A 26,967-nucleotide genomic window follows, 5' to 3' on the forward strand; every position below is an offset into this window, starting at 1 on the left:
TGACAGATAAGGAGATGAAGAAAACATGCAACACAATACACTATACAATACAACGGAGTATCATTCGGCACTGAAAAGAGAAACAGAAACAGAAACAAAGACAGTCCTGCGATACATGACAATCACTGATGATGCACCTGGAGACGACGTCATGCTCAGTGACATAAGCCAGGCACAAAAAGACAAAGCCTGGCTGGCTTAGTGGGTTAAGTGTCCACCTCTTTATCTCAGCTCAGGTCTTGATCTCAGAATCATGAGTTCAAGCCCTGCTTTGGGCCCCATGCTGGACGTGGAGCCTACTTGGGGGGGTAAAAAAAGACAATCTGTATGATTCTTCTCTAAAATAGTTAAACTCAAAGACAGAGTAGAGTGGTGGTTGCTGACTGGGAGCAGAAGGAAACAGACAGTTGTTCAGCTTATATGAAGTTTCAGTTCAGGGCACCTGGGTGCCTCCGTTGTTTAGGCGTCTGCCTTCGGCCCAGGTCATGATCAGAGTGTCCTGTCCCTCTGCCTCTCCCCCTGCTCATTCTCTCTCTACCTCTCAAATAAATATATAATCTTTAAAAATAAATAAAGTTTTGTCCTCTCTGGGCTCAGACCTAGTTTGCAGCAACATGGCTAAACGCACCAAGAAGGTCGGAATCGTGGGCAAATGCGGGACCCGTTATGGTGCCTCCCTCAGGAAGATGGTGAAGAAGACTGAGATAAGCCAGCACGTGTACACTTGCTCCTTCTGTGGCAAAACCAAGATGAAAAGACGAGCTGTGGGGATCTGGCATTGCGGCTCCTGCATGAAAACCGTTGCTGGTGGCGCCTGGACGGACACCACCACTTCTGCCATCACAGTAGAGTCTGCCTTCAGAAGACTGAAGGAGTTGAAAGACCAGTGGACGCGCCACCATTTGAAACATTGCTAGCCTATAATAAATGGGTTAATTTATGTAACAAAAATAGATAAATAAATAAAGTTTCAGTTACGCAAGATGAATAAGTTCTGGCAACCTGCTGTCCAACACAGTACATATAGTTAAAACACATATCGTGCACATAAAGATTTGTTAAAAGGATAGATCTCACCTCAAGTACTCTTACCAAAAACAAACAAAAGGGCACGAGGAAACTTCCTGAAGGCGATGGGTATGTTTATTATCTTGATTGCGGTAATGGCTTCACAAGTGTATGGAATGCATCCAAACTCCAAACTCGTCAAATTATGTTCATTAAATATACACAGGGTTTTTCTGTGTATGTTATAGCTCAGAAAGAGTTGTGTGCCAATAAACTAGCCATGGGGTAGGAAGGACCCCAGACTTAATGCAACTGCCAGTTTCCATGGTATGAAGAGTCCCAGCCCGACCAATGCCCAAGCTACTGCGGTTTCACTGAACTTGGAGGTGGAAGGAACGCACACCTTCTCACAGCACAAGCCAGCTCTCACGGCATGCCACTGGCTAAGAACGCTTTGGAGACAACTGAAGAAATGTGAAAGTAGCCTGGGTATGTTGGATGATATTATCGAATTTGTATCCCTTTTCTTAGATGAGGTAATAGTAGTGTGAATGTGTGGAAGAATGTCCCTGTGGCACCTGGTGTTTAAAGACTACACTCAGGGCACCAGGGTGCCTCAGTCAGTTAAGTGTCCGCCTTCAGCTCAGGTCAAGACCCCAGGGTCCTGGGATCGAGTCCTGCATCAGGCTCCGAGTTCCAGAGGGAGTCTGCTTCTCCCACTGCCCCTCCTCCGTTCCCTCGATTTCTCTCTCTCTCTCTCTCTCAAATAAATAAAATCTTCATAAAAATAAAGACTATACTCAGATGCGTGCGTGTATGTGCACACGTGTGTGTGTGTAAAGAGAAGAAGAAAATGTACCAAGAGGTGGATGCCTGAAGATATGGGTGAGGGAGACACTGGTGCTCATTAACAAAACTGTTTTTCTTTCAACTTTTATGTGAGCTTAATATTTTTCAAAAGAAAAAATTAATTTGTTCCAACAGAGGATTGCATATACAAATCTGTATTTTCATTTTCTTTTGAAGAGTCTAAAATTGCAGTTTGGGACTTATGCTCTCAAATAGCACCAATACCTAAAGCTAATAGACTGGAGATGTGCTTTCCAGTCGATCTTAACCCGGCCCTCTCCTCCTTTGAGTTACACTCCTGACCCCCGTGGACATCTGCATTCCTGCTGCTGGTCCAGAAACCATTCAATGAACGTTGATGGCTAGCTTCCAAGCACTCGGTGGAGAAGGAATAAAAAGAAGGAAGGAAGGAAGAAAAAAGATGGTGCCTATTTAGTATTCTATTGTTGCTTCTGCAATTATTCTTTTTTATGGTGCCCTAGGCTAATATTTAAAACTAATTTTATGCTTTCTCGATCTCATTTTACCAGTTCCCTCTGCTCACCCTTTCCAAAAGGATGATGCTGCTTAAATCCCTTATAAGCTCTGGATTTTAAAAGCCTATTTCTGGGGTGAGAGAGCTCTAGACATGAAAGAACTGATGAGGTGACAGTCACCTAAGTTATGATCTCCTTTGCACCGCTCCTATGATGGCTCAAGGGACTAACCATGCAAAAGAGGGGGCAGCCAGAACTGCTCAGGACGGGCTGTGACGTTGGCGGTGACTCTGGCACCCTCTAAAGGCCACCACGAGGAGAGCAGCCACTTAACAAGCTTTCCCTGAGGTTTGGGCTTTGCCGGAACTGTGACGCTCCGGAGGGTGGGGACAAGGGGCAAAAGTAGTTTCCGTTCTTCGAATCCAAAGCCGGGATTCCGACTCGTCATTTAGCCCTCCCCCGTGATTACGGAAGTATCCCGCTCCCGCCCTACATAACTTTGTGTCTTCAGTGCGCAGGGGACACCTTCTGCTGTCACCAGGATGACTGTGAAGGCAAGTGGTTTTCCACTCTGAGACCACTCGATCAAAGTCCGCTTTCCTTTGTTTTCCTCTCAGAACAAAGAGTTTGTTTCAAAAAAAAATTTTAAGGCAAACACTGTCTTTGTCTATTTGCTTTGAGAAGTAATTTGCCAGAGTGGCTGCTCTGTCCCTACAAGGTAAGTGTCCTGGATTATTCTTCTTGGTGTTGCCTTTTTTTTTTTTTTTTTTTTTTTAAATGGGGCGAGTTTTCCAGAAACTGCTTCTGCAGAGGATAAATATTCTCCTCGGTGAGTGCATTCCTTCAGGATGAATGTGATTCTCTTCTTCAGGAGCCTCTCGATTAGGGTTCAAGTAACAGAATTAAGGAGAAAGTCAGAAGGCAAAGGAGTATTATAAGGAGACAAAGTTAGGTTGTAGGGAGAACCTATCCGAAAGAAAGGTGTCGTGGGAATAACAGAATCACGAGACTTTCTCTAATTCTCTTCTCACCTCTGGTTTCCTCTGACAGATGAGATAGTAGTGCCAGGCATTGGGAAACATCAAATTTTCCACAGTTTGGTAATAGGAAATAGTATGACAAAATAAGTGGGTGCTGATAAGAAGTATCAACAGATGAGATCCCAAATTTAAATAAATCATCATCACAACCATCGCATGATTTGCAAATCACCCACGTCTCTCCACGTCTCAAGAACAATTCCTACGTTTTCTGGTCTGGCAGGAATGGGATGGGGTTTTCATGTCATTCAAAGTGCAGTTCAGGAGTTCAGGGCTCATCTCTAAGCACGGGACTCGTCATAAGCAAGCTTGGAGCCACCGGGGACCTACACTGCTAGCACCACCGAGGACCTACACTGCTAGCACCTTTCTAGTGTAGGAAGAGCTTACACACACCTTATGTCCCCAATCCCCGCCCCAGCTCCGGGCCTGCAGTATCTCTCCTGCCTTTCAGTTCACACCTATTTTGGTACCAAATACTTGGCATTCGGGCGTAAAAACAATTCTCTTGGGCTGGAAGGGAAAGCTACTAGAAACCTCTGTTTTACACACGTGGGAACAACCGCACAGGGGAAAAGAATCTTGTTTACATATATACACTGGCTAGAGGCAGAGCGAGCACTAGAACCCACATCTTCCGGTTCCCGATTCACTTACAACCTCCCTCAGTGCTTTTTTAAATGTTTGCCCTCACTCAGAAGTTCATAATCTGCAAGTGTTGTGTAACTTTAAGAGGCGTAAGTTCCCAGTTCGTTTTTGCTGCCTGCACCGTCTCTTAAGCTGGTGTGTAAAGGACAAGGTGTTTCCACCCCGAGAAACACGGCCCTTCTGGGTGTCTCGGCCTCCGGGCGGCCGGCGCAGCCAGCGGCCTACCCGGAGCGCAGCGCTGCTGCGGGGACGTGACCCCACAGGCGTCCGCCTCTCTGCACACGGCGGCATCTCCTTGTGGACAGTCTGTTTCTGTTTTTTATTACTATTACTTAGTTACTGGGTCGTCGTCTGTGGGTCCCCCACCCTTGGCTCAGTGACTGCACTTAGAGGTGCCCAGGGCTCACCTGCTGAATGAATGAATTTGCTTCCAGTCTGTCTACGGTGGCCCGTTTTGCACTTGACCAGTTCCGTGAGCCACCGTCTTCGGCCTTACTATTGCAAAGAAAGCACAGCTGAGAGCTACCAACTTCGGGTTTCTGCCTAGTGGCCTGAAAACTCCAGTGTTGTTATTGGTGGAGGCCACTTATTTCCGATTAAAAACGGTCTAGAAATCCGACTCCTCAACCCAAAGGAAACCACAGGTACCTATGCCTACTGGTGAGAGGCAAACTTGCTGGTTAATTTTGTCTTTTCTAGGAGAAAGAGGAAGAGGGGGAGACAAATGGGGCGGTAGGGAATGAACCCTGATATCTGGTGCTAGGCATTTTTGTCTAAGTAATTTACAAATAAGCAATTTAAATAAGTTTAAATAAATAATTTAAATAAGTAATTAAATAATTTGACAAATAAGTAAATAATTAATTAAATAAGTAATTTAAAACTCGGACAATTCTTCAACATAGCTGATTTGTTGGAATTCGCTTGAGTGGTTAGTCCATCCGTCACTATGAGAGCTGTGTTGATATTTGCAGAAGCCCGAATTAGAATACCAAGAAAAACTGGTTATAAATCCCTGTGACACACCACCCGCAGTCTCTACTTTCCACAAGACCTCACCTAGAATGTCCCATAGAACTCTCCTTGAGGACTTTGTTCTATATTATGGTCCATCTTTTATTGCCTCTGTGCAAGATTAAGACCCGCCCTTAATTCGTGGAGTATCTTTGATATATGGCAGGAGATGACCCTTGACTAGCTATTCTTCAGGACTCTAGATGTTTTGAAGAAAAACTAACCGTTTTGCTACCCACGGGTCCTAGGGTCTAGAACGACGAGATAATAGCAAAGGAGAGCATCTACTATGGAGGGCATCTAACATCCAGAGGAGCACCTGGCTGTCTCAGTGGAACAGCAACTCTTAATCTCGGGGTCACAAGTTCAAACCCCATGTTGAGCATGGAGCCTACTTAAATAAAAATTAAAAAATAATAATAGTAGTAAAATAAAAAATGTTTAAAAATTAAACAAAAACAAATAAAGTCTCAACAGGATCAAGGTCCTGACTATAGTAGTTAACACCAAGAACTGAATTTATTTTTTTAAAGATTTTATTTATTTATTTGACCGAGACCACAAGTAGGCAGAGAGAGAGAGAGAGAGAAGCAGGCTCCCTGATGAGCAGAGAGCCCGATGCGGGACTCGATTCCAGGACCCTGGGATCATGACCCGAGCCGAAGGCAGTGGCTTAACCCACTGAGCCACCCAGGCGCCCCCCAAGAACTGAATTTAAGTGAGCACTTACTGTGTAGGAGACACACCTCCACAGTCCTTCCAACATATCAATCATTTAACTTCATAACAAATATTTAAGATATTATTATTATTATTTCCATTCCTTTTCATACTAACAGAAAACTGAGGCCCAGAGAAGATTAAGAGCTAGCCCGAGCTCACACTATATTAGTGAGTGGTGCTAAGATTTAAGCCAAACACTCTGATTTCCAGAGTCTGATTTCATTTTCAACCAAAATGTGAATCTGCCTCAGCTCAGAGAGGGTGTGCAGACCACTCCAAGAGTTCTATGACAGGAGGTTCCTTCCAGTCTTGTCGCTCAGCCCGGCCTTCCTCCAACAGAGTACCATGGCCAAGCGAGTGGCAGTGATTGGAGCCGGTGTGAGTGGCCTGTCCTCCATCAAGTGCTGCTTGGATGAGGACCTGGAGCCCACCTGCTTTGAGAGAACTAACGACATCGGGGGACTCTGGAAGTTCACTGTGCGTACTTGTATCCTCCCACACCCATCAGTCCTAAACTGGCTGTCGGCTTTGTCCCTGCTCTGGCATGGTGGCCTCAGCCTACCTTGGTGATCACGTAAGAAAGCAGCTCACTACAACATCACAGCCCATGTGCAGCTGACACCAGACCGCCTCCTGCGGTCTGACAGGTGATGAACCTGCGGACTCCGCAGGGCAAGGCCAGTCGGAAGAGGGAGGAAGGAAGAGTTCCATCTGATTCACCACACACGGTGTTGGCAGTTACGTGATTTCTAGACCATGGACACTTTGAGACAAAGTAACAGTGTCACCTAGGTTAGGGGAGTGGCATTGGTGAATACTGAGCAGATGAGGCTTTTGGAAGGATGGAAGCTGGCTTCAGGGAGTGAGCTCCAGCCCACAGGATTATTCAGGTCTTTGGGAAGAGAATTGGCAGGAGTGAGGCAAGAATCCAGACCCTGGCAGGTGGGGGTGGGAGGTCTGGGAGCTTTCGCCTTATCACAATATAAAGAGCCAAGGCACTGATTAGTCCTTCTAAGGAGTGGAATGGGCACCCTGGGGGGATACACCTAGGGCTAGTCCAGCTGTTAGGTGACTTGAGCAACAGAAGTAGGGGCTGGAAGTGGCTTTAATACCAGCTGCCTCAGCAGGGACCTAGGCTTCCCGCCTGTTGGTGGGACCTAAAGTGTCAGGAGACAGAAGGTCTGAGAACTGGATGCTGCAGGGGTAAGAGAAAAGCAACGTTCAGTGGGAGCTGAAGGTCGAGGAGAGCACTTCAAACTCTCTGAGGGAGGGAGGGAAGTCTTCATGGAGGAGGCGGCCTCTGCCAGTCTTTGGCAGATGGTGAAGGAAATGGAATAAGCAAATGTGTGTAAGCAGGTGTGGTCACAACCCTAGGATTACAGTGTGCTGGGGGGAAGGTTTTTCCAATGGACTGTGACCCTGATTGAGCCACCAAATGTCGTATGGAAAGAAAAGACGGTCTGGTTTGTGTACCTTCTGCTACTTGACCCCACAGTTGGTTTGGTTTTCTTCCCCAACTCTAAAATAATAGAGAAAATTTTTAGAAAATAATATTGAGTTAAAAAAAGAAAGAAAGAAAGAAAGAAAGGAAGGAAGAAAATGAGTGCCTGGATGGCTCAGTCAGTTAAGAATTTGACTCCCACTTCGGCTCCAGTCACGATCCCAGGGTCCTGGGATTGAGCCCGTATTGGGCTCCACCCCGAGCACAAAGTCCGCTTCGGATTCTCTCTCCCTTTCCCTCTGCCCCTCCCCCCACTGGCACGTGCACGCTCGCTCTCTCTAAAGAAAGAAATCTAAAAACAAGAAAAAGAAAATATACCTAGACAATAAATACAAAAATCAGTGAGGCGTTCTGTGAGCCAAGGCAAGAGGACGAGGTTCCTCATGACTGGAGAGTTTGAGGACGGCAAAAGAAGAAGAAAACAATAAGCCAGGCAGACTGTAGGCCCCGTGGTTATGGAATCACTGAAAGGCAGTGTTAGTCTTGGAGGCCTACTGACTTTTGTTAACTTCTTTGTAGTGTGAGAAAGATACGGTGTTTAATAATTCCAGTCCCACCAATGATTTCTGACAACTATAGCATGGCGTTCTAATGCTGTTTTCCTGAAACTCTTTGGAATTACAAGTGGCATCTCTTTTCTTCCTGCCTCCCCCACCCCATCTAGCTAACTGTGTTTCACCACAGGAAACTTCTAAAGATGGGATGACCAGGGTCTACAGGTCATTAGTGACGAATGTCTGCAAAGAAATGTCATGTTATAGCAACTTCCCCTTCCAAGAAGATTATCCCAATTTCATGAACCAAGGAAAATTTTGGGCCTATCTCCAAGAATTTGCTGAGCACTTTGACCTTCTGAGATACATTCGGTTTAGGGTAAGACAACGTGGCTTACGGAAAGGTTACTAATGGGGGCTGCCCACTCAGCAAGCTAACGGAAAGGGCATCCTAAGTAAACTTATTCCTGATTTTTATTTTTTCTCTCTGTATGAATAAGGCAGATGATAAAGACTCCTCACTTCTCCTATTTCTCATTTTTGCTCAAATAAATCACTAAGACATACACTTTCCTGATTCCTCTTCTGAATCCAAATTCTTATTCAGGGTGAAATTTAGAGATTTTTTTCCTTTGAGAGGAAAGAAGAAACAAATTTAGTTCATGAAATGTGCTGGGAAGAAATGACTAGGAATCTGAACTGCAGAAACTATGATGAGCCAAAACTGTTCCCACATTTTCCAGATGCATTCGGTATTGTAGCTTATCTCCTTCCCGCTGGAAATAAGAACTAAATGTTTCCTCCTTCCAGGGAAGAAATGCAAATGTTTTGGGGCCTACCATGTAGGACTGCTTTTGAGACTTTTACAAGTTACTTAATTTTTTTATTGGGGAGATAAACTAATATTGACAGACCTCTTACCCTGAGATGGGCTTGGCCCATGAGCATGGTTACCATACCAGCCATTACATGAGGTCCCAAGGTGACTGACAGAAAGTGAGTGGGGACACCTGGGTGGCTCAGTGGGTTAAAGCCTCTGCCTTCGGCTCAGGTCATGATCCCAGGGTCTTGGGATGGAGTCCAGCATCCGATTCTCTGCTCGGCGGGGAGCCCGCTTCCTCCTCCCTCTCTGCCTGCATCTCTGCCTACTTGTGATCTCTCTATCTGTGTCAAATAAATAAATATTTTTAAAAATATAAAAAAATATTAAAAGAAAGAAAGTGAGTGTTGTCTGCTACTTTCAGACCACAGTGCGCAGTGTAACAAAGCATCCAGACTTCTCCGAAACTGGCCAGTGGGATGTTGTCACAGAGACAGAGGGGAAGCAGGAACGAGCTGTCTTTGATGCTGTCATGGTTTGCACCGGACATTACCCGAATCCCCGTTTACCCTTGGAGTCCTTTCCTGGTGAGTCATTTCTACCTGAGACCATGTCTACTCTTCTGGGCTCTTCTAGAAAAAGTCATTTATTTGTAACTGAAAATAATTCCTAATGACTAGAGACAACTCTATGTTCACCTGCAGAAATGCAGTGTGCAAAATAACTTTGCAAGGTGTAAAGAACTATGGAGATGTCTTCTTATTTACTTATTAATATAAATGCTGCTATTACAGAAGCTTTAACATGGCTGTCTGATTCAAGTTCAATGATCACATAAGGCTTGTGGGTCATTTAAAAAAAAATACAAGCTTTTGAATTTTGTCACTGAATTACAGGTCATTTGAATCAGTAGTGATCCGTAATTCAATAACTTAAAGGAAGTGAGAGTATAAAAAAACCTGACAGATTTGTTTTTAAAGAACAGAGCAGCAAGTATAGATCCCAGGAAATATTTTCACCCTTCAAAATGGTCCCCACAATAATAATCCATACATCTCTTATTGCCAAAGCCATCGCCACAATGGAGTTTTAGAAATTCCTTTTGGAAATGCTTTTGACTCTAACAGCTCATTTTTTTTTTTAATGTACAATCGACCTTTGAGCATCTCGGGGGTTAGGGACGCTGATCCCCTTAGTCAAAAATCCCCGTGTAACTTTTGACTTGCCCCAAAAAACTTTACTGATGGCCTGCTGTTGGCTAGAAGCCTTATTAATAGTATGAACAGTCAGTTCACACATATTCTGTAGGTGTATTATATACTATATTTTTACAATAAGTTAGAGAAAAGAAAGCGTGATTAAGGAGACCTCAAGGAAGAGAAAAAAGTACATTTGCAGTGCTGGGTGGTATTTATTGAGAAAAATCCATGTGTAAGTGGATCCGCATAGTGCAAAGCCGTGGTCGTCACGATTGGCAGATCGCCATGTTCTGAGATCAAATGAGGAGGATGAAAATGTAGCAGCTACTCTTCTGTCACTTAGAAGTGGCTTTAAAGACAATGGAGGAAGTGAAGTTTTGAAACTTCATTAAGGAACTGAAAGAACGTTTAAGGACGAGGGTGAAGAAGAAAGCTTGCAAACCTGAGCCAATAATAAAAAAAAAGAAATGTAAATCTTACAAATGTAATCTCAAATTAACAAAATCTCCTACTTTAAACAAATGTTTTAGGGATCGAGCGAGGCTCTGCATAATTTTGCAGAGAAGCAATGGTGTGAATAGTGGTTGGGCTTCAGACTTGAAACAAGCCTGGAGCCTAAATGAACAACGACACGGCACTGAAGAACTATAGAACCAGCTCTCGTAACGAAGGTTCCGTGGGGAGGTGTGTTACGAGTGCCAGAGCACTGGTGTGTTTGGAAGGGAGTGTCTTGTCAGGTTTGGCCGGTTTACCCTTAGTTCCACTTGGACTCTGACTAAAAGTTGCTACTGCAAAAGATCAGCCAAGAACTGAGCCGTGGGGAATCCGTGTGGCAGTTTAAAGCGTGTCACCCGGAAGAGCTGGTTCCGAGGGAAGAGACTGGGCTAACATAAGACAGAATCACACGGTAGTCTGAGATCATTTCAAGAGCAAACATTTCTATATGTTAATGACCTCTGGGGAAGAAATGATTAAATCAGATGTATCGGCGTGCTCTTCTCTTTTGCCCAAAACCCAGATTATGGAAAAGGAATTCACACATTCCGATTTCAGAGACTCTTCCTGAGAAGGTCTATGATTATGACCAGACTCTAAAAGGATTTGTGACAGGAGGACCCCAGGACAGATACCCCAATTTTCTTTGTGTTCCCAGAATGCGGAATGTTGCTGAGGGACATAGTGGAAGGTTTCCAAGGAGTCCTGATCTGCTACAGTTCCCTCCGGGCAATGGCCCTGGAGACGTGACCTTTAGCTTACTACTTAGGAACAAAGTTCTGAAGTCAGCAGCCCAGACCACATCCCAGCACTAGTTGCATAACCTTGGGTAAACTTCGCCCAGGGACTCCGTCTCATACAGCGGTCCTGAGAATTCAGTGAAACCATCCATGTAAAATACTCAGCAGAGGACAGACCACTTAGTGAGCTCTCCACCAACAGTAGCTCCTGCCACTGTGACTTGTGACCTCCTGGGAACTAGTACGAACCTCTGAGAGCTGTTCAGAAGAAGCTGCTTCCTAAGAGACGTGTGATGCCCGCAGACTCAGAACTACTCAGCCCTCTGTTTCAACTCCTGTCTCGGCACCCATCCCACCTCAGAGTTCGAGGTCCTCCTATGTCCCGGGGGGGGGCCCCAGGGCGGGTAACACGGACCCGAGTTGCACATTCCTCTCCCCATGCAGAAGCTGTGTAAGATGGACTCTCCAACCGCGTATCAGTTGTGATCCTTAGTTACAGATGAGGGATGTGAATGCCTAATTGTGTGTTATCAGTTACTCATAAATGTCTTTAGCTTTGTGAGCATTGTAAATGGAATTCAAAGGCCTGGTCATCCTTCCCCTAAGACAGTTGCTGTGATTTCCCAAACCATAACATTAGGGCAGTAAGTATGAGATGAAGAAAGAGACATTTAGTGACACGGCAAACTAAGTCCCGTGCCCCTTGGCAGATTTTGAGGGTGTCACTGAATAAGAGGACGATGCAATAATTGAAGATTATAAGGATGACTTTAAATTATCAGTGTGTTCTACTTTTAGGACGTAAAATAGATTATTACCTTCAGAAAGACTTCTGTTAAAAAAAAAAAAAAAGGTTTGATGTTTCTGTGTTAAATTGCCCAGTTGTCTGAAAACTTCTTTCCCCTGAATGTTGCATTATTATCTGGCATTAAATGTCCCCAAGTGAGGGGACATGGATCCACAAGTGCTCAATAGTCCCCAGTTCTCCACTCCCTGGCGCCCCCCCCCCCATACACGGGCATAAGAGAGAGAAAGCAAAATACAGTTAAAATGAAAGCTGAACCTTGAGGTCATTTTCCATGACAATAGTTTATGTTTAATATGAGATTATTGAATGAAATTAGTTACCAAACAGCCTTATGAAAACAGCCTGAAAGAAAAGAACTAGTGTGATGATAGCTGTGGGCTATGACCACGGCTCAGGGGTTCCTAACCACTGCCAAGACCTGAGATGCTTATTTTAAAGGCAAGTTCGTGTGGCATTTACAGAGTAACAACCTCCAGAAGTGGGCCCCTGGAATCCCAATGTTTAACAAACTCCCCCAGCAATGTGATTCTCATGGAAACTAAAGCCTTAGAGTCATTTCCACTGTCCAGCAGAGGCAGCCTTGCCCCCTGGTTACCATGGGCAACCTAGGTTCAGGCAATGCCTCTGACTTCTTTGGCACCCGGGCAAACCGTGTGTCCGAAGTCCTTCTTTCTCCCATGGAAAATGAAACACTCAGCACTTTCTTCCTAGGGTTGCTTGAGGATGAAATCAGCTAGCTGCTAGCCATGGAGTGCCCAGCACAGGACCCTGAACAGAGGGCTCAGTGGGACTTAGCTCAGGGTGTTGGTATGAAAGAATTCTGCCTGCTCTTTTGCAGAAAAAGAAATGGCGCGGGGGGGGGGGGGGATTACTGGTACCAAATTAAATATAATTACTTGCTATTTCCGGAGCAAACTCAATCCCTTAAGTCATTTGAGGGAGAAAAACAGCTTGAAAGGTAGCACAAACGGGAGTCATAAAACCAGAATTTAAATCCTGTCTCTGGCACTTATTAATTATATGGCCTTAAGCAAATCACTTAGCCTTTCTAAGCTGAGTGGATTTACCTATAAAGACAGGGATGAGTAACTCCCATCTCCAGGAGGATTATTACAAATCTGACTTGAGAGAATAACTCTGGAGGTCCCTGGCTGACCACAGTTCATTAAGATTTTTTTGGTAAAGGGTAGAACTTCCTGCTAAACCGTAGCGTGAATTCATTCTTTGAGTAATAGTGATGCAATTTACCGTGCACAAAGCAATGACAGAGTGATACTGGAAGAGAGACAGGGGAAGGTAGTGGGACATAACCTGGACGTTAAAAGTCCGGGATCTTGCATCAGAATACTTGCATTTTAATTCCCAGCTCTCGGGCACCTGGCTGGCTTAGTCAGTGGAGTGTGCGACCCTTGATCTCAAGGTCATGAGTTCAAGTCCCACGTTGCATGGGGAGCCTCCTTAAAAATTAATAAATAGGGTGCCTGGATGGCTCAGTTATTAAGCGGCATCTGCTTTGGCTCAGGTCATGATCTCAGGACCCTGGGATAGAGCCCCACATCGGACTCCCTGTCAACAGGGAGCCTGCTTCTCCCTCTGCTCCTCACCCTGTTCTCATGCTCGCTTGCTCACTCTCTCTCTCTCACTCTCTCTCAAATAAATAAAATCTTAAAAAAAAAAAAAAACTGTGGGTGAATTGTCAAAAAAAAAAAAAAAGACCCCCCATTTTGCGTATATGTATGGCAAAATGCGCAGTTCTGTTTTGTAAGGAAAAAAAGACTTTCATTCTACCTTCCTCAGCTTGATAGGCAGATTAACAGGGAGAAAGGTATACAGATTTATTAATTTTTAATACCAATCCGGGAGCATCATAGAAAATAATAAATACCAAAAAAAGCTATGAGATTTGAGAGTTTACATACCATCTTAATAGGGAAAGGGGAGGGGCTATAGGCAATCCAGGGGACAGGAAATGAGCCGAAGGCAGAGGCTTTAACTCACTGAGCCACCCAGGCACCCTAAGGTTACTCTTTTTAAGATGGCTTTTCTGGTGGGTCATCAGGGTGGCTCAGTTGGTTAATCATCTGCCTTCAGTTCAGGTCATGATCTTGGAGTCCTGGGATCGAGCCCGGCATCAGGCTCTCCACCGAGCGGGGAGCCTGCTCCTCCTCTGGCTTGTGCTCTCTCTCTGACAAATAATAGAAAAAATTCTTTAATAAAATATTGGTGGGGCACCTGAGTGGCTCAGTTGTTAAGCATCTGCCTTTGGCTCAGGTCATGATCTCAGGGTCCTGGGATCAAGCCCCGCATCGGGCTCCCCATTCAGCGGGGAGCCTGCTTCTCCCTCTCCCACTCCCCCTGCTTATGTTCCCTCTCTTGCTGTGTCTCTCTCTGTCAAATGGATAAAATCTTTCAAAAATTTTTAAATTAAATCTTCAAAAGAGTCTCAAAAAAAAAAAAAAAAAGCCTTTTCTGCTTTTCACTAATCACCACGGATCTTTCACAAGTAGTTTTAAGACTAATGTTGAACTGGGGAGGAAGAACTTGCTACCAGGACAGCTGGCCCCACTTGCAGGCAAGCTCAGCCACAGCCTGTCAAGTTTGGGTCAAACCCCAGGCCCCGAGCTTCATAGACTCCAAGGGTCAAGGTCTCACAGTGGTCTCTTTGCAGCCCCTCCAACCTGCCTTCGTGTCCCAGGGACAAAAAACGCCACAGCACTCTACGTCCTTTCCTGAAATTCTCCCACTTCCAACTCCCAGCTACTTCGACTCCAATCCCCCAAAGTGAGTGAGGGGCTAGGGATCCCAAAATGGATCTGCGTACACATTCTTTGCAAATTCTGCACAGTGGGCTTAACACATCCCTTGGAATATGGCCAGGACTGTATTCAGCTTCCAGCTTTGGGGGCCTTAGGAGGCAAAGAATCCAATTAAAATATTGCATTACACATATTACCGATGCAATAAATGTTATTAAGTACATGAATCAATCATTGTATGATAGGAGAATGATGTATTCTGGGAGACAGTTTCATTTTTTTATTTTTAAGATTTATTTCTACTTATTTTATTTCTTTAAGATTTTATTTATTTATCTGTCAGAGAGAGAGGGAGAGCAGCAGGCAGAGGGAGAAGCAGGTTCCCCGCTGAGCAAGGAGCCTGACACAGGACTTGATCCCAGGACCCGGCAATCATGACCTGAGCCGAAGTCAGTCACTTAACTGACTGAGCCACTCAAGCTTCCCTATTTCTATTTATTTTAGAGCGAGAGTGGGGGGAGGGGCAGAGGGGGAGAGACAGAGAGAGAGAGAGTCTTAGCCTCCCTTCCAAGCGTGGAGCCAGATGCGGGGCTCGATCTCACAACCCTAAGAAAACCTGCACTGAAACCAAGAGTCAGACGCTGAACCAGCTGTACTCCCCAGACACCCCCAGTTTCATCTTTTTATTTTAAAATTTCAGAAGTACTTGAAAGCTTCCCTTTCAGGTTCCTTGTCAGACCTTCGTCTCACCCACCTGTGGGTCCGACGGTCACTGACCCCATCCCTCTTGTTCTTCTGCCGCCTCGGAATTCCCATGGCTGCAGCCACCACTGCAAACACCTCTACTTCCTGGTACTCCCAGTCTTCATTTACACAAATCCGTGCTTTATGTCTTTTTTCTAGATGCCAAGAAGATAGTTACCAAAAATGAATCAAGAGAAGAAATATTCTGAGATCCCTTCTCATGTTCATCAATACCATAATCATGGTCCTGCTATTAACAGAGTGTTCGGAACTAGAAAGATTGGTATAACCCATAAATAAATAATATAAGAATGGAGTATAAATAAGCATAGGGTATAATAAAGCATTAAGCATATCATAAAGAATAAAGTAAAATAAGCATTAAGTAGAAGTAGCAAGCCTAAACCACAAAAAGAATTACTTTATGTATAAGAGAACTTGCCACAAAATTTCTTCTGTGGAAAACTGTAAATAAATTAAAATTCAGTTTGTAAATATGTTATATACACAAGCCATATTCTTACAGACTATATCTGTTGGGTAAAATACAGTCTAATTCTTGCTTACACTGTGCAGGATCGTGCGTGAGAGGTTTGTTTGCAGTGAGCTCGAGTCCCCCCAAGTAACTGCTTTCGAAGGGAGCACTCGCGCGGCATACGAATTCTCCCGCATTTGTCAGTCTCCTGAAGGTCGTGCTCAGTCTATACCTGGGCTCCCAGAATCCAGTGGAGAGGGAGATGGTGTGCTGCTTCTGCTTCCTTCAATGAGCAGCAGGAGCAGAAGGCTGACGTATTTCTGGAACTTTCCTTTTCCTCCAGACCCTATGCCTGCATCCTAGGGAATTACAACTTTAGATTCTTCTGATTTTCTGATCCCTCCTTCCCCTCAGGTATTCATAAATTTAAAGGCCAGATCCTGCACAGCCAGGAGTATAAGAGCCCAGAAGGCTTTCAAGGCAAACGTGTGTTAGTGATCGGTCTTGGGAACACTGCAGGAGACGTGGCCGTGGAGCTGAGTCGGACGGCAGCGCAGGTACCCCCGGGTGAATTCACGCCCTCACCCCATCGTCATTTCTGGTGTCTGGAGAGAGGCAGACATGATGACAAACACATTGGCCAGTTGCTAAATCATCTGAACACAGCATGAGTGAAAAATTCCACCAGTTACAGGAGTGAACCATCTCCAAGAGGGGGCTAGGAAACTCCATGGATGTCAGACCAGGAGGGACTTTTCAGAGGTAACAGTTTCAAAAACAAGACCGAATGGGCCATTCATTCCACCCAGACCAATTATCTTTCTTTTACACTTTCCCTCTGCGATTCTGGCAAAACTCCCATATAAAGTTAGAAAAGGGAAGGTTTTTTCTGACCACATTTGTTTTAAAAGAAAAGCAACCTTTACTCTGCCACGAAGTATATTTAATGATTTTAGAAAGTCCAAGCACAGATTCACAAATTAGAAATCTGTTCCACTTTAACATAAATTATAGGACAGTGATTCGATTTGGAAAGAAGAGATTTTGATTTAACCCAATTAAAATAGCTCTCCCAAAACATCACTTTAAAGATTTTATTTATTTATTTGCACAACATCACTTTAAATTCGATATTACTTAGATGGGGAAAAAAACTGCCTGATGAATAGTGCATACCTACAATGGCAACAACAGAAAGTCATTTATAGATCTGTGTACAAATCTACCAGTTAAGAACAGATGTTAGGAATGAAATCTTGCCGTTTGCAGCAACACGTATGGAGCTAGAGAGTATAAGGCTAAGCAAAATGAGTCAGTCAGGAAAAGCCAAATACCATATGATTTCAGCCACATGTGGAATTTAAGAAACAAACAAACAAACAATGGGGGAAAAAAATAAGAGTGGAAAAGAGAGACAAATCAAGAAACAGACTCCTAACTATAAAGAACAAACTGGTGGTTCCCAGAGGGAAGTGGATGGGGGGATGGGTGAAACAGGTCGTGGGGATGAAGGCGTGCACCCTTGCGATGGGTGCTGGGTACTGTATGGAAATGCTGCATCACTATATTGTGCACCCAAAACTAATAGAGCACTGTAGGTTAACTAACTGGAATTAAAATTAAAAACTTAAAAAAAAAAAGGGTCAGATGTTATAAGAACATTTGAAGCACAGGAAGGAAAAATACTACAAGACAATGTCCCTATATTTATCCTGCCTTACTTTTTAGGTACTTCTCAGTACCAGGACTGGTGCCTGGGTTCTCCACCGCTCTTCAGATGGGGGCTACCCATTTAATATGGTGATTACAAGAAGATGCCTTAATTTTATCACACAAGTTCTGCCCTCGCGTGTACTAAACTGGATTCAACAGAGGCAACTGAATAAAAGATTTAACCATGAGAATTATGGATTAAGTATTACAAAGGGGTACTTAAATTTTTTTTATTTAATGGGAAAATTATTTTTCATTCTCTTTTATTCAGAAGTCAAAATCTTCAATAATTATAATGCTGCCTTTGTTTATTCTGTTCTGACCTTAGCTCCTTAATTCTTTTTTAGATGTTATTTACATATTTGACAGAGAGATCACAAGTAGGCAGAGAGGCACGCTCCCTGCTGAGCAAAAGAACCCAAAGCGGGGCTTGATCCCAGGACCCTGAGATCATGACCTGAGCCGAAGACAGAGGCTTAACCCACTGAGCCATCCAGGCGCCCCCTTAGCTCCTTAATTAAGACAATGTCCATCAGGTACCACAGCAGTCCTTGAGATGGGAATATTCTCTGTCTGGTAACAAAAGTAGGAATTCATTAGGCTAGAAGAAAATGAAGATAAAAACTTTTCATTTCAAGCTTAAAAATCAAGAAATTAAAATTGGCTTTCAGGAATTTTGGAATGGCTATGGTGTACACATGGAATATTTACAGCATCAAAAGTACAGATAACTTTTCATCAATGTTGTCTCTGGCTAGATGATTAGAGGGTGCATTTCCAACAGGAATTCCTAGAATTACATGTTTTAATATACATCTCTATAAAGTTGCACATTGCAAGAGAAATGAATATTGAAATGAATATTTATATATATTATATATAATATATTCATTATATATTATAATATTCATTATATATCATTATATATAATGAATATAAGGTCATTAAAGGTGCCTTTTATTTTATGCTTGACCCAAATATTTTTCTTTGGTAAGACAGCTCTCAACTTATAAAGAAAATTAATGGCAATGGATGATTTGTTTTTTGGTTTTTTTTGAGAGTGAGAAAGTGTGTGTGGACATGTGTGAGCAGGGGAGGGAGAAAGAGGCAGAAGGAGGGAGAGACTGTCCAGCAGGCTCGACTTTGCAGCCTGATCCACAGCCCCCTTTGGGTTGACCATATGACCCTGATGACCATGAGATGACTTTGGGATGACCATATGACCATATGACCCTGAGACCATGATGTGAACCCAAATCAAGAATCAGTCACTTAACTGACTGAGCCACCCAGGTGCCCCCAAATGTCTATTTTACAAAGACATTATGTCTGCTGTGATTAGACAGAATGATGTTCATAATGAAAATACTTGTCAGCATAAATGGATTCAGATTTTTTTATTTTTATCCAAAAATTTCTTGGTAACTTCCTCTTTGCCTCTTGTCAATTTTTTGAGGCCTGGGTGAGGGGAGACCAAAAAATGATTATTAAATGGATTGTTGCCTACTCAATCCTGATGCTTCGAGGAAAGCATTGCTCCAGAAATTAGTATCAAGAGAATTTTAAACCCCAAGCAGGAAAGAATAGGTGTAAACATTGTTGACATGCCTTCTACCGGAAAGTAAGAGGACAAAACGTGTTATTGCAACAAAGTTGGAGAGGCAACTTTGAACTAGACATTGGTCAATTCACTCCCTATGCTTGACAGACACTCTTCCTTCAGTTGACCAAATGAAGAGTTCACTCCGGTATCTCATAGGCCTAAGTACAATGAATAATTTTCTCTTCTGTGTCAAAGGAAAATACCAAAATTCATTGTGAATGACGAACTGCCGACCTGTATCCTTTGTGGGACAGTCACCATGAAAACCGGCGTGAAGGAGTTTACAGAAACCTCTGCTCTCTTTGAAGACGGAACCGTGGAAGAAAACATCGATATTGTGATCTTCGCGACAGGATACACATTTTCTTTTCCCTTTCTCGAAGAACCTCTTAAAAGCCTCAGTACAAAGAAGATATTCCTATATAAGCAGGTCTTTCCTTCAAACCTAGAGAGAGCAACGCTAGCTCTCATTGGCTTCATCGGCCTTAAAGGATCCATCTTGGCGGGCACGGAGCTCCAAGCACGCTGGGCCACGAGAGTATTCAAAGGTACTTGACTCTTTTTAAAGCCCTGTGTGACCATCTGAGTCTTCAAATGAGTGCCTTGTGATTTAGCCCAAGCGGCACAGATGTAAGCTAAAGTAATATAAAATATCAAGAGTTTAACGGATACTTAACTTCACCTGTGGGTGATATTATCCGGTGGGTGTGCTCGTGTCGCTAACACGACAGAGTGGAGAAAAGGTTTCTGATTCTCTGGGTGGAGTAAATTTGGACAACAACATATAATCCCATCTCTCAGATTCACTGAAATTACTGAAGCTTCGGGATCCCCTATTCTGTTCTACTCTAGTCTAGTCTGCTTTACTTACTTCTAAATCTTTTTTTTTTCTTTTTTAAGATTTTATTTGACAGGCAGAGATCACAAGTAGGCAGAGAGGCAGGTGGAGAGAGAGGAGGAAGCAGGCTCCCCGAGGAGCAGAGAGCCGGATGCGGGGCTCGATCCCAGGAGCCTGGAATCATGACCTGAGCCTAAGGCAGAGGCTTTAACCCACTGAGCCACCCAGGTGCCCCTGCTTCTAATCTTATCATTTATTTCCAGAAGTAGAATTTTGAACCACTTCCGAAGACAGTTATTGGACTAATGCACACTGTGAATAAAGTTGAGTTCTAAGGAGATGGTAACCTTTGAGAAATGCCTATAAAAAATTTTTTTAGGTACTGGACACTAAACTGTCCACTTTCACTGTAAGAGCACAAATGATGGGAGTCAGAGCTACTGGGGTCCAATCCCAACTCAAACTCATCAGCTTTGTGAGGACCTCTCTGAAGCTCAGAGCCTTCATCAGGACAGAACAACAGGAATAATAAAACCTCTTTCCCAAGAATGTTGTAGGACGGATGTCTGCCACGCGCTCAGCACCGTGCTTGGCACACAGTGAAGGTTATTAATTGACAGCCGTCATTCTTCTCTGGCTGTTATTTTCATACCTCTCTAAAGCAGGGCAAGTTTGAGATGAGTAAGCATTTTAAAGAACTGCACTTGCGTGATTTTTTAAATAAAAACAGGAATCACTACTGAACTAATCAGCTGTCCTTTAGCAGAAGTGGGTCCTTCATGAATCAAAACAATCACCAATAATTTACAAAGAGCACATAATGCAGTCTTAAGGCGTGTCGACTTTTATCACACTGTACAAATGTAATAGACATCCAATGCCACACGTTTCCATTAAATGATCACAAATTTTTGTTTAAGGCCAATTAAAGAGCTTTGACAGCATTATTCGATTATAGTGAAACCACAGAAGACTCTTAAGTACCGGATGATACTTTGTTTGGGCTTTTTAAGTGTTTGATAATGAGCCCAAAAACGCTTATCAGAATGATAGCACTGACGAAATGAAGCACGATTAGCTCACAGCCCCGGGGTACTCCCAGGCTTCTCCAGAGAGCCTCGGGGGCAATCCGGGAACTGCCAAGGAAGGTCCTGCCCACTCTTCACCGGATAAAGTGATGCAAGGGACAAGGAGCGCACAGAGTGAAGGCAGAGCTAGCTCAAGTACACGGGGACCCCACGCTCTGGGTCAGCACTCGGCTCCCAGCCAGGAGAGCGGAGCGCGCACCCTGAGACCGTGTAGGTGGGAGGCTGAGACACCGCTTCTCACCACTGGAGCAGTCAGAGCCTCCGCGAGGCCCAGACACCGGCAGGCAGGCTTATAAAAACAAGGTCGTTGCTAGTATTTCCGCTGAACCAGCGACTGGGTCTCACACGCATGGACACAAACAGGTGTACACAAACTGCATAATACAGACATCGTATATGAGTATATACGGGACACGGGCAGAGAACGCAGCTGGAGCCGGTGCCGCTGAGGGCGGGGCCACGGGGTGTCCATCCTTGTTGTGCTGGCAGGAGAGGACGCTTGTGACTGGGTCTGGAGGAGGACTTTGCCTCCGGAGATGACCTCTAATTGCAGGCTGAGCTTTGAGTGTTACTTGTCCTAAGGATAGAGCAGTGGGGGGGACAGAAACGGGGCGGGGAGAGCTTGAAGGAAAAGGTACAGGTGACACTGATGTGTTTCCGATTGTCCTCACAGGACTCTGTCGGATACCTCCATCCCAGAAGTTGATGGCCGAGGCTACTAAAAAGGAGCAGCTCATAGAAAGGTAGGACATGACATGCAGCTCATTCCAGGAAAACCTACCAGGGTATTTCCTTACACACACACACACACACACACGCGCGCGCGCGCGCGCGCAACCCATTCCTAGAGAAGCACTATGGCAGACTGGAGGTCACTGCGCTAGAGTCAGAAGAATATGTTTTCAAACTTAACTCTTCTACCAACTAGATCTGTGGCCTGAGATGTGTCCGTGGGGTCACCCGCCGCGTCACCTCAGCAGAACTCAGAGCCCGGCCCCCAGCAGACGGCAGGCGTGGGTGCCCCGGCCCCCGCAACTCCACTGTGTCTTGACTCTCCTCCTACCTCTCGGGCTGCTCTTTCTCTGAATTTACTGGTGGGTCTTCTCCTTGCTCCTGACAACTGGCGAAGCCCGGCCTGACTCCTCAGACCTCTTCTCACCTCCTCTAACTCACCCCTCGGGGCCTCGTCCCGGCCTGTGGCTTTACATGCCATCGTACAGCGTGGCTTCCGGCTTCCGTCTCTCCCCCCAGAATTCCCACTCCTAATCCAAGTCCCTCCAGGTATGTCCACTTGGGCACCACTGGGGTCTCTCAAATCGAGAGTGTGTCTACGCACACACGCTCGCCCCCATCCCTGGCCCACGCATCTCGCCCGCGGGCTCGTGGGCGCTTCTCCCCTCGTCTCTGGCGGCTCATCCCAGTCGGTCCACCGAGAGCCCCAGAGCCGTCCTTTTCTCCTCTTTTTCTCTCGGACCCCACATCAGCAAACACCGCCAGCACCTACCTTCAAACAAATCCAGAATCCAGACCCTTCCAGCTACCCCCACAGCCACCCCAGACCAGGCCGCCGTCATGTCTCACCAGGACACCGGCTGTCGCCCCCGCTCTGCTCCCCGCGTCCGCTCTGTCCTACAGTCAGATCTTGATACCGCAGCAGGAGTGAGCAACACCGACGGCTCTTCTGTTCGGAGCCCTCTGACTGCTTCCCATTTCACTCCCAGAAACTCCCCTGCGAGCCTGCGGCCCTCCACAGCTTCCAGCTGGCTCTGGGCCGCCGCCTTCCGTCCCCCCAGCTCACCCACACTCCTCCAGTCGCCCCAGCCTCCTCGCTGGCCCGCAAACATGCCAGGCACAGCCCCTCAGAACCTCTGCCCGGGATGTTCTCCCCACCAGAGAGCTCCCGGCGCTCACACCGACCTCGTAAGAGAGAAGCCTTCTCTGAAAACACTGCCTGAACACGGCAGCCCAGCCAGTGCCTGCGGTGCCTCGTCCCCCTCCCTGCCTTTACGTTACTTGATAATACCTATGACCACCTGACTTATTACATATCTATTTGGCTCGGGGGGGTGGGGGTGGTGGTAATTTTTTTTTAATTCTATTTATTTGAGGGAGAGAATGTGAGCAAGTGAGAGCAGAAGAGCACAAGGGGGTGGGGGAGGGGGAGAGCATCGGGAGAGGGAGAAACAGGCTCCCCGCTGAGCAGGGAGCCCGATGCGGGGCTCGATCCCAGGACCCTGAGATCATGATCTGAGCTGAAGGCAGACGCTTAACCTACTGAGCCACCCAGGCGTCCTGGCTGTTAATTTCCTCACTAGAATGTAAGTTCTTTGATGACAAGGACTTTGTTTTATTCGCTGCTGGCCCCCTAGCACCTAGGATGGTGCCTGTCACAGGATGGACGCTTAATATTTATTTATCGAAAGAATACATGAATGAATGAATGACATAGGGACATTATGAAAGTTTACTAACAGCAGCAATAGGTAGGAATAAACTTTCACATACAGTACTCAGATCTGCATCATGTTCAGGGCTGTTACACCACAGATGACCGCCTCAACTCAAAATTAACATAAAAAAGTAGGCGGCCATATCGATGCTTTCTGATCATGTTCATTCATTCAACTGTTGTATTTGGACTGACCAGATTTTTACCTCATATCAAATTCAACAACCCAGACCATGATCTGGAGCCCCTGTCCAGTGGCCTCCTTTTACCATTCCCTTTAATAAAATGAATTATCCTCACCAATACCCTTTGTAGATAAACTCCTCTCACTTTTTTCCTTTGCAATGTAGAAAAACATTCCCAAACATGGTTTGACCCCCGATAAGAAGAAGTAAAACGGTGGGAGGAGGGGTGACTTATAACTTGAAAATGGAAAATGGTCCATCTTTTTTCCTCTCAGGGGTGTGATGAAAGACACCAGTGAAGACAAACTTGAGTTCATTCAGTACCTGGATGACCTTGCTGCATGCATAGGCGCCAAGCCCAGTGTCCCTCTTCTGTTCCTCAAGGATCCCAGACTAGCCTGGGAAGTTTTCTTTGGACCATGCACTCCTTACCAATACCGCCTCGTGGGCCCTGGAAAATGGGATGGAGCCAGAAATGCCATCCTGACCCAGTGGGACAGGACACTGAAACCCTTAAAAACTCGAATTGTTCCTGATTCCACCAAGCCTGCCTCCATGTCACACTATTTAAAAGTTTGGGGGGCACCTATCCTACTTGCCTCTCTTGTACTCATCTGTAAACCTTCACTTTGTTTGAAACCAGTACGAGATCATCTACAGCACAGAATTTCCCCTTACCTAATGCGTATTTGGTGAGGACGAATCTCAGTCATCACGGGAGTCGTGCCCAGCCGCATTAATTCTATCTCCAGTTCTCTGTGCCTCCTCCTCTCCTCTCTGTCTTACCTGCTCTCATCCAAGCTCAGGTCCGGTCATTTCTTACCTGAATTACTGTACTGTCTTTCTCTCTAGTCTCAGTGCCTCCTTTTCCTATCCATATTCTACTCTGCTACCTAAGCAACTATGCTAAAATAAAAATAGCGTCACTATTGCCATCAAGATCTCGGTAGGAATAAGACGAAACTCAAATTAAGTAATTTGTGGACATTTTGACACGGAGATTATTACAAATGGTTTGGGCAGAGGGTAGGGAAATCATAGGGATGATAAAATACTCCCAGCTAGTAACTGAGATATTTTTACCATTCCTGGGCCTAATGAGGCAAGAGGAGAAAACAATTATGAATGAGAAAGAGAGAGAGTGGAGAGGGCCACCTCTCAAGGGTTACGATCTTCAGCTGACAGATGAAGGCAGTTTGTGGTGACCCCAAAAGTACAGAGCTTGGGAATAAATCCTCTAACTTTATTTCCTTCTGTCCCTCTCATCCCCGGCCCATGCTCCCCAATGGCCTAACCCAACCAAAACGGAAAGGGCAAGGTTGCCAACTGTTGTAGATTGAATTGTCTCCCTCAAAAACATACATTCAAGTCCTAACCTGTGGTACCTTACCTTATTCGGAAATAGGATCTTTGTAAATGTCATTAATTTAAGATGAGCTCATGCTGCAGCAGGGCGAGCTAGATCCCGTATGACTGGTGTCTTATAAAAGGAGAAGACGACACACAGACAGAGACGTAGTAGAAAATGCCAAGTGAAGACAGGCAGAGGTTGGAGCGACGCACCCGCAAGGCTCCCCCAGACGGTCGCTAGGGAAGCGGCATGAACGGATTCTCCCGCAGAAACTCCACAGGGAACCAACCCTGCTGACACCCGGATTCCAGACTTCCAGCCTCCAAAACTGAGAACGAATAACCCACTTGGTTTGTGACACTTTCTCACGGCAATCCTAGGGAACTGACAGACGGACCGATGCTGTCCATGGCGGTCAGCCTCCAACAGTGCAGACAGACAGCAAAGACCGTGGCAGGACAGACAAAAAGGATCCTGTGCAGACACGTGGCTTTCCAGTTTAAAATCCTTGGAAGTGTCTCCTTCATCAGAGATAGTGGTCCAAATTCCTTAGCCTGGAAAAGGAACCCTTCGTGATCTGGGCCCATTTGCCTAATGGCCGGAATCCCGGCCCGCAACTTCCCAGCCCCACTCCACCCCTCCCCGCCAAGACCACCAGCCTCTGAACCGCACCGCACCTCCTCACTTCAGCGCGAGACATTGCCTCCGCTGGGAATCGAACTCCCGCTGCCTTTCGAGAGAGGGCTTGATGATCTCCGGTGAAGCCTTCCCTGGATCCTCAGAGCAGGGCTGACCCCCACTTTGTAAGGACGTCACCCCATGCCCTGCCTTGTCATTGCCCTTTCCTCACTGTCGCCTACACAGCTGACCCTCGAATGTCACAGGTTTGCAGGGACTGGGTCTACTCAAGCATGGATTTCTTTCCTCGATAAATACAGTAGAGCCCATAACTGTATTTTCTCTTCCTTATGACTTCCATAGTAACACTTTCTTTCCTCTAGCTGATTTTATTGTAGGAATACAGTGTATCATACAAACAACACACAAAACACATGTGCGAGGCTTCCGGCAGGCAGTAAGTTACTAGTGTAACAGTACTGTTGAGTTTGGGGGGTGGGGGGTGTCAGAAGTTATGCAGATTTTTTGACTGTGCAGGGTGCACTGATGATGGGTCACCTGTAACATTCTTTTTGAATCTGTCTCCTAATGGTGAATTACCGAGAGGAACCGAATCTGGTTCAGCTAAAACACTGCCTGACACCAAGTGCTGCCAAATAAAGGATTGTTGATTCAGCAGTGGCCTCACCCACCGACACTTCTTGTCTGTCCTCTTCTACCCACATGCTTCCTCCTGCCAACAGGAGACATTTCCTCAGATGACCTCAGCCGCGTAAATGAACAAGGACCATCCACCAACAGCAGGCAATCCATGTGGCAACTGCAGTAAACTACAGTAACTGGGACCCCTGGGTACTGGTTGAAAGCACTAAGTCTAGAATTTGATCTGGATGATAGACCCAGTTCTGCACGAGCGGGGAGGGCTTGGCCAAGTGACTCTCTGACCCTCAGTCTCCTCATCCAGAAGATGAGGGAAAAGTGCACAGCAGACAATATAGGGTTTTAGATACACAGTTATTTGACCATTAATAGCTGAAGAGTCTGAAGACATTTTCAGTTTTCTGAATTAAAGAATTTGAAACCAACACTAGCTCTTTTCCCCTTTGCCTCATCAGAAAACATGGCCTGGGGTCTCCATGAATTCTCTGGTAGCACTTTCCAGCTGGGATCACTCTTTTGTCCTTGTGACCCCCACCAAATCCCTGAGGCCTCACCAGGCCACCACCACCACAGCCAGATGGACCTTCCAGAAGGCAACAGGTGAACATCAGCCAAGAAGGAATTGTTCTCAGTCATTAGGAGTGGGGCTCCTGACATGACTTGATGAGTCTA

At 45.4% G+C, this 26,967-nt stretch overlaps 2 protein-coding genes across 3 annotated transcripts; both read left to right on the forward strand.

Annotated features, from left to right (window-relative positions):
• The first annotated feature begins 614 nt into the window (after positions 1–614).
• LOC132026315 (large ribosomal subunit protein eL43-like) lies at positions 615–917 on the forward strand. The gene has a single exon (XM_059414224.1). It carries the CDS (start codon positions 615–617, stop codon positions 915–917), a length of 303 nt encoding a protein of 100 aa, XP_059270207.1.
• Positions 918–2,795: 1,878 nt separating this feature from the next.
• LOC132025346 (dimethylaniline monooxygenase [N-oxide-forming] 4) lies at positions 2,796–26,310 on the forward strand. Of its 2 annotated transcripts, none has more exons than XM_059412439.1 (9): positions 2,796–3,051; positions 6,098–6,235; positions 7,944–8,132; positions 8,998–9,160; positions 16,205–16,347; positions 17,519–17,718; positions 19,302–19,654; positions 21,706–21,775; positions 23,942–26,310. In XM_059412439.1, exons 2-9 carry the CDS (start codon positions 6,104–6,106, stop codon positions 24,360–24,362), a joined length of 1,671 nt encoding a protein of 556 aa, XP_059268422.1. In that variant the 5' UTR covers positions 2,796–3,051; positions 6,098–6,103; the 3' UTR covers positions 24,363–26,310. The 2 variants fall into 2 exon arrangements, 1 of the variants encoding a protein (XP_059268422.1); XR_009406550.1 differs by lacking the exon at positions 23,942–26,310 and adding an exon at positions 20,007–20,172 and having other exon boundaries at positions 2,799–3,051; positions 21,706–21,742.
• Positions 26,311–26,967: the final 657 nt, after the last annotated feature.

This window comes from Mustela nigripes, chromosome 10, assembly GCF_022355385.1.
Source record: "Mustela nigripes isolate SB6536 chromosome 10, MUSNIG.SB6536, whole genome shotgun sequence".
Taxonomy (NCBI): Eukaryota; Metazoa; Chordata; class Mammalia; order Carnivora; family Mustelidae; genus Mustela; species Mustela nigripes.

Coding starts and splice junctions, on each gene's coding strand:
- LOC132025346 (XM_059412439.1), top strand. CDS start 6,104: ATGGCCAAGCGAGTGGCAGTGATTGGAGCCGGTGTGAGTGGCCTGTCC. Junction 16,348..17,518: donor TGAGTCGGACGGCAGCGCAG/GTACCCCCGGGT, acceptor CTTACTTTTTAG/GTACTTCTCAGTACCAGGAC. Junction 21,776..23,941: donor AAGGAGCAGCTCATAGAAAG/GTAGGACATGAC, acceptor TTTTCCTCTCAG/GGGTGTGATGAAAGACACCA.
- LOC132026315 (XM_059414224.1), top strand. CDS start 615: ATGGCTAAACGCACCAAGAAGGTCGGAATCGTGGGCAAATGCGGGACC.